Source organism: Podarcis cretensis (assembly GCF_951804945.1).
Source record: "Podarcis cretensis genome assembly, chromosome: 3".
Taxonomy (NCBI): Eukaryota; Metazoa; Chordata; class Lepidosauria; order Squamata; family Lacertidae; genus Podarcis; species Podarcis cretensis.
In genome coordinates, this window is record NC_137172.1 from 58,067,723 (window position 1) to 58,080,511 (window position 12,789).

At 40.9% G+C, this 12,789-nt stretch overlaps 1 protein-coding gene across 13 annotated transcripts in view; it reads left to right on the forward strand.

The window, feature by feature from the left end:
- SYNE1 (spectrin repeat containing nuclear envelope protein 1) overlaps positions 1-12,789 on the forward strand; it is a 296,053-nt gene that overhangs the window by 214,704 nt on the left and 68,560 nt on the right. For all 13 annotated transcript variants that reach the window (XM_079971464.1, XM_079971452.1, XM_079971451.1 and 10 more), the window contains 9 exons: positions 1,182-1,331; positions 2,314-2,490; positions 2,925-3,080; positions 6,640-6,795; positions 7,276-7,446; positions 8,442-8,575; positions 9,407-9,611; positions 11,290-11,472; positions 12,511-12,657. In XM_079971464.1, coding sequence (XP_079827590.1) covers positions 1,182-1,331; positions 2,314-2,490; positions 2,925-3,080; positions 6,640-6,795; positions 7,276-7,446; positions 8,442-8,575; positions 9,407-9,611; positions 11,290-11,472; positions 12,511-12,657 — 1,479 coding nt within the window. The remainder of the gene's footprint in view (positions 1-1,181; positions 1,332-2,313; positions 2,491-2,924; positions 3,081-6,639; positions 6,796-7,275; positions 7,447-8,441; positions 8,576-9,406; positions 9,612-11,289; positions 11,473-12,510; positions 12,658-12,789) is intronic.

A 12,789-nucleotide genomic window follows, 5' to 3' on the forward strand; every position in this document is an offset into this window, starting at 1 on the left:
AATTTTGTGAGGTTGTATTTGATTAGCGTGTTGGACTCCCTTTCTTTGCCTACTCCATACTTTATGGAATTCTAATTGGCTGTTAGAGGTGTGGTTTTATTTTTTGACTTGCTGCTATTTTTGTTTGATTGACATTTATTGCGGGCAGGTAAGTGGATTTTAAGAATGAGAATAAGTACCCTGAAGCATCCTTGAGGGAAGAGAACTTTCCAAACAACTTCCATTGCTGACCGGCTTCATAGGTTGCTCTTTGGGGCCTTGACGAATGTTGGACAAGATCATCCCCCTCATCCCCTTAGCTAAGGATGAAGAATTTTGGGGAATGGAGGCCTGCTAGAGTGAACATGCTCAGAGAAACAGAGGGAAGCACCCCTACCTGTCTTGCCCAGAGTCCACCTGCCACCACTTTCATAATCTGGTTGACCTGACTGCAGGTCATACTATTATATAATAAGTATGACCTTTATACTAAATCTCTGGGTCTGTCAGTTGGTGCCGTTTCTTCTGAATCTTCTGACGTTTTTGCCACAGGCAGTGATCCAAACCATATTTATTTGGAAAAGACCTGCTGAAATCAGTCACTGCCCCACCCCAAGATTTCACCAGCCGTGTAAGAGGCCAGGCCCCCCCAGGATCCTGCAAGAAGATCCTACTTCGTCCTCAGCCATGAAAGCCACTTCACAAATTGGCTGACATCTTTGATGAACTCCCCATGCTGTGAGGATTCTAGCGTATTTACTTGTAAGAAAGTTACATTGATTTCCATAGGACATTTCCAAATAAATATACTTTGGATCACAGCCTGAAGCAGAAAAGTTCAGCACGCTTGCAGGAGGAAAATATTCAGGGGAAAACCCCAGCACTATTATAACTGATGAAGTCTCATTTGTATATTGCATTCAGTAATAGGCACCAGATTTCAGTAAAGATGTTGCCATGTTTCAAAATATTCAAAAGGTGATAACCTATCTAAACTACAAATCTGTCAAGCAGGATTACCCTATTTCTTTCAGTATGCCAAATAATGTTGTCAAAAACTTAGATATTTGTTACACATGTCTACGTGTGTCATGGAACATAATAAAAATAATGTTTTATCGCATATTTCTAGAATGAGCCATTCTTTCATGGATTTTATTATTTGGGTTTCATAACTATGTATTTTTTTTTATTTCTTGCAGCTCCAGATGGACAAGCTTCCTTCTCGTCATGCCATCGTGGAAGTCATGAGTTGGATTTCATTGATGGAAAATGTCATTTCTGAGGATGAGGAAAACTTTAAAAATGTAGTAGGACACAAAGTTATTCAAGACTATCTTCAGAAATATAAGGTAAGTGGTACAGGAGACTTGGAAAGTAGGAATATTAGCCCAAAGATAAGATAACAAAATTTTAGTATACCTATGAGTTAGGATGTGAATGACTGAATTAAAATAACAACTTTTGTCTTTCCAAATAACATGGCTTTATCAATTCTAAACACTTTCAGTGGTACTAAAATCAGTTTTTGTATAGACATTACTGGTTTTAGTATACCAGATCCAATATTAGACTAGTTTGAAACAAAATTATTCTTTCCTAAATGAAAATTAAATGCAGTGTCTGCAGTCTTGTACTACTTCCCGGGCCTCTGTAATAGGGCCTGCTTTTGAAAATCAGCACACAGAGGGCAGCATGCAACTAACTTGTTCTGTCAGTGCAAGGATTTACACTTGCACAATGACACTTTCTCCCCTCCCCACACAAGCAGTCCCTAAATCTGTTCCAGAGGTTCGCAACCCTCCAAAGCACATTTGTAGAGGGCACAGGATGTTTGTGGGGACAGGAGGGGAATTTCCATTGTGTATGCATAAATCCTTGTGCTGACAGAACAAGTTAGTTGTCTACTACCCAGATTTTATTTTCAGTGGTGGGTTTTCAACCTGTCCAAAATTCAGTGACTGTGTTTGCATATCATGTTCAGCCACAGCTAATGTTTAATTAAATGCAAATGAGCAGTGTTTGTTTGGCAAACAACAAACCACAAGCCTGGGATCAGTCAGCATAACAAGCTTGCATTTTTTTGCTCCTGTTGTGACCAGGAGCACCATAGTTAAACTATGGTTTAACATGAGGAGCCAACCAGGCCAGTATCTTAACAATTGCTTTAGCTGTTTGGGGTCATAGTGACACTGTATTATTAGCCTTCCAAAATACATTACTTAGAGCTATATATTTTTATGGGTTTTTGGCAAAGCATGATATTACTAGCATTCATTTCTTCTTTCTGTAAAGCAATGTCTGATAGTTTCCATTCTTTCTCTTTTTCACTAGGGTTTCAAGATTGATGTCAACTGTAAGCAGTTAACTGTAGACTTTGTTAACCAATCAGTACTGCAAATTAGCAGTCAGGATGTGGAGAGTAAACGCAGTGACAAGACTGATTTTGCAGAACAACTTGGAGTAATGAATAGGCGTTGGCAGGTCCTGCAGGGCCTGATAACAGAAAAGGTAAGGAAATAAGCCCACCAAATTTACAGAGAATGGCAAGAGCATAAATTGCTTATTAATCAGAGGGAAAGACATATTCTGAATTCCATTATTTATGTGTGATAGCTAGTACTGGACCAAAGTATTTGTCCCAGCAATTTTCATAGCAGGGTTCTTTGTGGCGGGGGGGAGGTGAAAATGCACTCCAACCTTTGGGGGCAGGCAAATTCTACGAATTTGCCCTTATGTAAGGGACAGACAAGTCTTTTTCTTACTGTTACTGTTTATTAAAGTGGTGACTTGACTGCCCTGAAGTTCTCTGCCCTACGATGCTCTCGGAACAATGCTATGTTCTAAGAAAGCTTGAACTAATACAGAAGTACTTTCCACTGAAAGAAGTAGTTACCTCAACTCTGTGAATTACATTATTTAAAATATCTGCATATCTTTTTCAGATTCAGTTGTTAGAAGGTTTTCTGGAATCTTGGATAGAATATGAAGACAGTGTTCAATCCCTGAAGATGTGGTTTGAAACGCAGGAGAAGAGACTGAAGGAACAACAGAAAATTGGAGATCAGGCTTCAGTCCAGAATGCCTTGAAAGACTGTCAGGTATTGCTGTGGTGGTGATTGTTAAATTACTGCATTTCTGTCCTAACCTTCCTCTCAAAGGAGCCCTGGGTAGCAAACACAAAAATTGTCATACAATAAAATTAAAAATAAAACAAAAGCATTTAAAGAGTCACGTAGTCTCACAGCTAATAATTGCAGGGTTGCCAAGAACAGTATTTTTCAGCCACCAAATGCCTCTGTAAACAAGACTGTTTTAAAGTTTCTCCTGAATGTTAATAATGAGGGAGACGGGTGCCTCACCAGGGAGGATATTCCACAAACAGGCAACCACTGCTGAGAAGGCTCTGTCTTACAGGTCAATGCCAACTGGGCAGTATCGCCAACACAGCTTCCCCTGCAAATATTTGATGAAGCATTATTTTAGGTATTTGGGTGCCAAGCCATCTAGAAATTTGTATGCTGGTACTATTGCATTGAATTTGACCCAGTAACTGGCAGCCAGTGGAGTGCTTTCAGAACCTGTGGCACATTGGCCCATTGGATCTACCGGGTAGCTGCATTATGCACTAGCTGCAGTTTCTGGGCTGTCTTCAAGGGAAAACACACCTGGAAGACATTACAGTAATCCTGGCCTGATGTCACTAGGACATGGTCAGCAGAAGTCAGGCTGTCCTGGTCCAGGAACAGCTGTGCTTAGAATCCAGGTTGGAATCCAGAAGCAGTCCCAGACGGTTCCCTTTACATTGAGAGGATGGGGTTGAAACCTCTTTCAGATACCTAATTCCCAAACATGGCAACCACCCATTCACAGCACTGCTGCCTAAACAGGATTCATCTTCAGTTTACTGGCCCCCATCAGGCCCATCACGACTTTTAGCTAGCTGGGTGTTACTTGGCCCTGACACCTCTTGCTCCTTTCCATCCCTCAATTTTGTGTGGCCATGTCTCTATTGTGTCTCAAGCATAAGCTGTGACGCCTACTGTACTTGTTCTGTTTTCACTTTCTAGCTATAACTCAATATGGCAGTAGATCATTGGAATCACCCCCTTCATGTTGATAAAGATATTTCATTCCTTAGCTCTGACCTAGATTCTAGATCTTAGCTTGGCTCTGTCGGTGTAATTCAATATGGCAGTAGATTGTCTGGATCACTCTCTTATGTTTATAAGCTGTCCCATTATTTAGCTCTGACCTAAATTCAAGACCACCCTGAATCCTGTAGACCTTTCCGGAACTTCTCATATGTGCCACTAGACTGAGGTGAATGTTTTCTATACTTTGAAAACTAAACAGTTCTCTCAAGGACCAGATTTTCTATTAAAACATTAAGATACTTCTCTTTTAAGTGGCTGGCAAAAAGCTTACATCACAGTATCAGGAACAGGGTGGTATTCAGGAATTTCAATTATTCTCTTTGATTTTTGAAATGAAGGGAAACATTTGTGTGTGGGGGTAGGTATATTTTTGGTCATCTGGTAGCCTAGATGAACAGAAAACCTAGTCTTGAGTCTTTTTAAAGAAATTTTGTCTTGACAAATAGCAAATTTGTTTTTAAAATGTAACATTTCAGATCATGTTGGTCTACCTTAATTATCAAAACGGCACCTATCAAAAAATGAGGGGTGATACCTTTTTTCATTGTTTAACATAATCATGATGATTCTCCTGTTCTCATTATTTTAACCCAGTAGGTTGCTTGTCATCCTGTATAAGTAAGCCTTTGACCAATCACAATCACTAAGAATTTGTTTTTACTTGAGGTTGTAAATAAATAAAATTGTGACACTACATTAATGTTTGCTTGAAACAGGCTGGGTGGATTGCACTGTTGAATTTGGATCCGCATTTCAATGCGGATGTATTTGTTTTCTTTCTTTTTTTCACACTACAATACTTGCAGTGGGATGTTCTTTTGGATATACATCCCAGTCCAAGAAAACTTTGGACCACTGTCTGGGCAATGACATTGTGTTCCCTTGGCTGAAGATAGGTGCCAAAAACACATTAAAGAGTGGAAGAGAGGAGTTTGCAAACATTTCCCAGTCTCTCTGTAAATGACAACTTGCATGGACCACAGGAAAATTCAGCACAGTACTGTGCATCTGGTTGGCCAAAGTGGGAGCAGGATGATGGACTAAGTGGACCTTACATTAAGCTACTCCTACGTTCTAAATTTAGATGTGCCTAACTTTCTATGGCCGCATCCTTATTTTGCTAGGCAATGCGATAACCTCAAAGTATAATTTAGTGCCCAGATGTTTTGTGGTAAACATCTAGAACCTCATCCAATTTATTGTCTTTATGTGACAGTGCACACTAGAGACCCCCACAAACCAAGGTTTGTTCTTAGTTTAGTGAGGAGAGAGCTTAACCATGAGTCATGATCCAGATAGCATACTAAGCCAAACTTTAAGTTGGCTTAATGTGGCATGGTAGCAAAAAGGGGCAAGAGGAGCAAACTAGCTGCAAGCTTCCTAAGCCACAGCTTGGCTTAGCGTGTCACACAAACCAGGCCATATTTTGGCAGGAATTTGTCTGCTAAAAACCAAAAGCAATCATTTTTCTAAGTCTTTAGACATGAGTGATATTCAACTTAGTTATACTCAGAGTAAATTCATTGAAATCAATCAGCATAAGTTAGCCTTAAGTCTTCTGATTTTAATAGGTCTACTCTTAACACTACCCATTAGAGCAATGTAATGCAAATATTGCAATTCCTATATTAACTGCTGATAGATAGCATTCAAATTTTCCTCAAATAGTTTAGGAAAATCTATGCAGTAAATCAGAAGCAAGCACGACACTTTAATTGAGTTATGAGATTGGAAAGATGAAAGTATTTCTCTTCCAGTATTTTTGGCATTTGGTGCATTTTTCTTTCCTTTGATCTCAGGCCAGTTTAAATTTTATTTATTTATTTGAACATTTTGTTGTAGACCTCAGTGTAAATCTAAAAGAGAATATGTTAGCCATTAAACCATTCCAAAATGAAGAGTGAAGCATTGGTCTGCCAGGAAATAGAAAAAAAAGTGTTTTATACTGAGAAAACAGAACTGGAACAACTTGTCAAAAATGTTACAATCGTAATTTTATTTAATTGTAACTTTATATTTTGACAGCAAATATAGGTAATATACAACCTTACGAAAGACTATGCACAAGTCTTCTTGTGATTTCTAGTTATGGGCCATGAGCAATCTAAGTGACATTCAGAATCATATTCAGAATGTGGTGATTCTGAATAAACACAGGGTGGTATCCAATGCTACTGTTCCACTTGTGTGATGGAACTTACTGTTTCTTTCCTCTTCCCTGTAACTCCAGTGGGTTGGGAAGACTCTCTGGAGTGGATTTGGGAGGTGTGGGGAGGAGGAGTGGAAAGGTAAGCATACAGCATTTGATACAGCCTATTGTTTTAATTAAAAATAATTGAAATGGCAATATGTGAATCATTATTTATGGCAAATCCATTGCATTAGAGAGCTGTGCAAATTCTCCACCAGATCTTTCACTGTTTATCGGGAACTGTTAATGCTTTCGACATTTGAGAAAGTTGAAAACCTAAAACAAAACCATGGTCATTTGTATTTCTTTCAGGAACTTGAACAGCAAATAAAAGCTAAGGAAAAGGAAGTTGAGAAAGTGGAACAGTGTGGCCTTTCCTTGATACAGAATAAAAAAGAAGAAGTTTCTGTTGTTGTCATGAACACACTTCAGAAACTAAACCATTCTTGGGCAAATTTGGACCACATGGTAAGCAAGTATGGCTGCATTTATGAAGAGGGGAATTTTAGCTCAAAGAGCAGCCGATGGGAATTTGTGCATGTGTTGCTGCAGTTAGCCAAGGAATTTGATTCACTTGTGTTGAATTTATGTAGAGCTTTTTAAACATTTTACTCTGTTTGGATTGCAACTCATCTTACAACACTAAAGAATACATAGGCTATTGGCTGGATCCAGTTTTTCCATGATGAGGAAGAGGTGACCCTTGGCAATTCTTCCTCCCCAATGCAGACCACTCTGCCTCCTGAAAATCTGCTCCATATCAGCATGATAGGTGGTGCTGGCGGCTGCAGGGGACGTGTGTGTGTGTGTGTGTGTCAATATTAGACCAGAGAAAATAATAAAATCTGAAATAGTAACCTTGTCTTCAGAATGATTTAAACCGGCAGCAAATGGCATTTGTACTTTCTTTTTTTATTTATTGTTTGGTTCTGTTTCTTTTTCTGTCAGGTTGGCCAGCTGAAAATATTGCTGCAGTCTGTCCTTGATCAGTGGAACTCTTATAAAGCAGCTTATGAAGAACTGAATAGTTACCTGATGGAAGCCAGATACTCGCTATCTCGCTTTCATCTCCTTACAGGTTCCCTGGAAGCAGTGAAGGTTCAAGTTGATAACCTCCAGGTAAGGACATGAGCATCAAAGCCTTTAGTGTATTTAGGAAAGTCAGGGAATTTTCCAAACTTTGCAGGGAAGCAAATTATTGCCAATTGAAGCCTTTTAAAACTGCGTTTAAAACATGGCAAACTTGTTCTACTGTGTTCTTCATTCAGTGGTGCTTTAGGATTTCAACACCTCTTAGCACCATTTTAGTTCCTGCTAACAGGTTGCCAGATGTGACTCTGAAAAGAAAATTTAAAACTTTAAAATCAAACTGCAATTAAAATGCCTACTGGAATAATTAAAAAAAATATTCAGTTGGTGGTGGAAGTTCAGTAGGTAAAAAGTAAAAAAAAGGGGATCCATAAAAGGTGAAGTCAGACATACCTATAATCAGATGCATAGGGGAATCCATCATCAGCTCCCCATACCTGGGAGGAGGGCAAACCAGGTTGGAGAAGGACGACAGGTGAACTCAGAGCTGGAGCAAGCTGGGCTTGGTTATGCAGCTGTGGACTTGATAGGCAACCCACAAGACACTGGGAGGTTTATATCCTCTTATGTGGCTCCTACCCCTTTCTGGTTATCTGCTGGGTCCCACTGTACATATGCTCCTGTGCTTCTCCTCCTGAGTAGACCTTGTAGTGAATTCCTCGGACTGCTTGGAAAGAGCATCATCATTGGCTCTGGACTTGTTGGTAGGCCCAATGCCACCTTTGCTCCTGGGGAGAAGCGGGAAAGTCTAGGATTGAGGTGGAGTGTGTGAGGCTGTTGTGGGCAGGCAATGTGTCTTTGGAGCAAGGCAATTCAGGCTGTTCAACTGTCTGACAGCAGTGGCGCTGGAGGTCTCTACAGAGGCCCACTCCTCTTCTTCCGATGTGGTTTCTCTGGAGTCACGTCAACTGGAATTCGAGTGGGTAACTCCTGCCTGTGAATAAATAATTTATTATTCCATGTCTTCCTTCCTGATTGCAATTGCACATTTCTTTCCACTTTAATCTCTCTCCTTCTTTTTAAAGAACTTGCAGGATGAATTGGAAAAGCAAGACCATAGCTTACAGAAATTTGGATCAGTGACCAATCAGTTATTGAAAGAAGGCCACCCACCTGTCACAGAAGTACTTAATAACACTTTGAAAGAAATGAACTTGAGGTAAGAAACCAAACGTATTTTTTAAACGTAATCCCAAATAGGTACCTGAAGAGTGGGAGGGGCAAAACAAGCTTGCAGGTTCATCAAGTAGTTTTACCCTAATCTTCCCAGCTCTGTAATGAAAATCTGTTTCTCTCTGAGCCAGTATAACTCTAGGCTGTTCAAGTCATCTGTATAAAACAGGCAAAACAAAAATAATTTCCTGGTACCATTTGAACGTTAAATAGTTCCAGTATAAACCAGAAGCTTCAAAGCAAAGTAGACACCCAAATCCAGTTAAATTATGGTCTCAAATACACACACTTTTCTAATAAACCCCCTTGGAAGTTGTGTGAGTTAGAGCACCCCATGGGAGAAGATTTTGATCAGATTTTAATTCTGATCTACTAGTTTACTACATGTTTGTCTTTTTAATGTGAGTAAACATTCACAGGTCCTTCTATCTGCAATATGGTGTCCAGAATTATACCTCCTTAGCCTACCACTTCATTCTATGTAATGTATTTTGTTCTTTTCTCCACATGCAGTTTTCAAATGAAGGGTTTCTTTAACACTCACGCCCCTACATCTCTCTTTTTTTAAATTACTTTTTTCTGGAACAAAACAAAGGTCATCATAGGGTTATGAAGATTGGCTTCAAAGTCCATTAGTCAACATACTTGGTGTTCCTTTTTTCAAATTGTTTTTGTGATAAATAGCCAAATTGCCTTCTTATTCATGCAGAAGTTTTGAAACCCAAGATGAAGATGTACTCAAAAGTTCTTCCATAGTCTATTTTGTTTTCCCTCTGTGAGCTCCTCTATCTCACAATCCATTGGTTATAATCACTAGATGGAACAACCTTCTAGAAGAAATTGCAGAGCATCTGCATTCCAGTAAGGGTCTGCTTCAGCTCTGGCAAAAGTACAAAAACTATTACACACAGTGCTGCTCCACAGTTCAGCAGTATGAGGACCGAACAAATGAACTTCTGAAGGCTGCAACTAGCAAGGACATTGCTGATGATGAAATTGCTGCTTGGATTCATGATTGCAACGTAAGTTCAGTAAACTGAAGGCTGTGCCCATTAGTCCACACTCTTTAACTGCAGCAAGGTCCCTAATGTTAAATAAGCAAGTGTCAGAGCTGCCTCTAGGTCCCAGCTCACAGAGGACCAACGCTAGGCTGTAGTAATGTACAAAAGTCTTTATTGAAGTTCAGTTTCCATTTCAAAGCCACAGCGTGCAGCCCTACGTCTTAAACCCTAGATAGGCGAAGTCCCGTCTGAGTCTCCTCCCCTATGACACCAGTTTAAGATCCTAGCCCTGCTCCACCTTTTACGCTGCTCTCTCCTCCTCTGGGTCCTCCTGCCCGCTGGGGCATTGCCCTTTCTGGACTCTTCCGACGCTGAGTCGCTTAGCTCCTCCCCCTCCCTCCGGCGGGCTTTAGGACCCGGTTCCCAATCCTCATTCTCTGCTGTCCCGCGCTCCTGTACATTTGAACTTGCCTCTCGCGCCAGCCCAGTGACCTTTCTCCTAACCGTTACAGTACTTCGGTCACTGCTTCCCTCTTCCGGGACACTGGCCGGATCTGACCTCTCCTCCGTTGTCCGACTTTCTGATGGAGGCGTGGTCAGCCCTGCCTTATCTTCTCTCCCTGGTGGGGAATGCACTGGCCCCGATCCTTGGGACTCTTCCCCCCCACTCTGCTCTGGTGGGGAAGCTGGTCCTGATTTCCAGCTACTGCTCTGGGAGTCCCTGCTGCCCCCTTGCTCTTGGGGCATTCCCCTTGGGAACCCCCTACCCCTGGCCACTGGCGCCCCCTTCTGTGAATCTTCCGATTCGCTGGAGAGGCTCATGGAATCCCTCGGTCCACTGTCCTCTTCTCCTACGCTCCCCTCGGATTCTTCCCCTTCGCTCTCCATCTCCTCTCTTCCCTGTGCCTCTGCTCCTGAGCCCCTGACAGCAAGGATTCTTAAAAACTAGCTGAATACTGACAAGGGAACAGATGAAGTGTTTCCCTTCTCTTCCAATACACCTTTACCATACTCATTCTTTTCCCGGGCTCCAGTCCCTGATCCTCCACTCAGACCATTGCCACTCATAGACCAAGGAGATCAGCTTTTCCAAAACATTTCCCCACACCAAATTTGCCCTGAGACCCTAAGGCATTCCCCCCAAATAGCAAACTGGGAGGATGAGATAAGGTTGCTTATTGCCACCTTACCCCTGAACCCATATTATTTTGATTGCTACATCTTCAGAGTCCTGGAACTGTGGTATTGCCTTCCTTGTTGGTGATGTCTGCACCATCCAGTGAATAGGTTTTCAAATCCCCATGCAGCCATGAAGCTCGCTGGGTGAACTTGGGCCAGTCACCATCACATAGCTTAAGCCACCTCACACGGTTGTTGTGATGGTAAAATGGAGAGGAGGAGAACTATGTACACCATCTTGAGCTCCTTCGAAGATAAAGATGGCATATAAATGTGTGTGTGTTGTGTGTGGGAATAATGAATGAATACATGAATGCTTGCCTGCAAGGCAAGTAGCAGGTACCTAGGACTCACAGCCAAGATGGTCAGTACCATTTTCTTCCAGGAGAGCTAACACAGCTATAACAGTTAAGCTGAGGTCCATGTTAACGTATTCTAAGTTCAATAATACTTTGCACTATGAAAAATCACCGCTCAGAAGCTACTTGTATGCTGTTTTTAAGTATCACAATCTCTGCAGGACTTGCTTAAAGGCATGAAGACCGTGCAGGATTCTCTGTTTGTTCTGCATGAACTGGGGGAACAGCTGAAGCAACAGGTGGACTCTTCTGCAGCAGCAGCTCTCCAGTATGGTCAAGTCTCTCTGAACCAGAATTTATCATCCTTAGAACAGGCTCTGAGCAGGCAGCAATCTATACTACAGGTAGGAAGACCTTACCACACACTTACAGCTCCTTCTTTCCCAGTGCCTTCCATTGCTCACATAATTCATGTAAGTTTTTAAGTTGATGTTTTGCTGTGATTTTAATACTTCATTGGGAGTCACCCAGAATGGCTGGGGCAACCCAGTCAGATGGGTGGCATACAATTATTCCTATTATTATTTTTAAGTTGGGATTGTCGTACTGCCTTGTTTAGGACATGATAATAGTAATTATCACTTCTGCAAATGAAACCAGCTTTTGCAGAATAGCATTATTGTCACATTGTTTTAATAGTAGTCACCATATTGAATGACTGGTCTGAAAGTTTTCATCCACAACTATGTCTGCAATGAATGACACCCAAACAATGATATTTGGTCTTTATTTAGCATTTTGCTCTTATTGTGTCTAAAATGGTCACATTATGGATGAGTTGCCCCATGGCAATAGGACAGATGTCTGTGGAAAAGGAGGAGAAGTCTTTGTGCAATGTATGTAGCTCATAAGCTGCTGCATTTTTTAAAAAAGTTTTAATTAATTATGCATGAAATAGGAAACAAAACAAATAAGAAGAAAAAAACAAGAAAAGGGTAGTATATAGATTCTCACAGTTGGTAAAATATCAGGGTAGGAGGGCATGAGGAGACACGTAAAAAAAGAGCCACTAAGAAGTCCATATTTATCTAGCAATCCAGCCAGTACTTGCTTATAGCTCTCTGTATAAGTTAACTCCATCTCTAAAGGCTGAGCCATTTAGTTTATTGTTCTCTCCCAACTTGTTGAGACAAGATATCTGCTGTTTCTCTCTCTCTCTCTCTTTTTCTTTCTCTTTCTCTCTCTCATCTCCACTTTTCTTATAAATAGTTCCTGCATGAATAATGCCTTTGAACGCCAGAAACTGTGATTATTCCATTCTAATTCACCCAAGCTGCAAGATCTGCTAACATACACTGTTACTGGTAGACAATTAGTCAAAAGAAACCCACATTTCATAATTTATGACCTTTCCTTTCCTTTCCTTTTTTTTCTAATCCAAGGCTGGGGTTCAAGATTACCAGACATTTTCCAAGAGCCTAGGAGGACTAGAGGATTGGATAAAGCAAGCTGAAGAAGTGCTAAAAGAACAAGACCCAAGTAGTTCATCTGATCTGTCCACAATACGGAATAGAATGGAAGAGCTTAAAGTGAGTTAGGACAGAAGCGTGGCTTTTTTTTTTACTTGCGAAATTTGTCTGATACTAAAGTATGTTTAATGAGAACAAACACTTCAGGGAACCTTTTCCCCAATAAAGTAAACTGTGAGTTGTTGTTTTCCA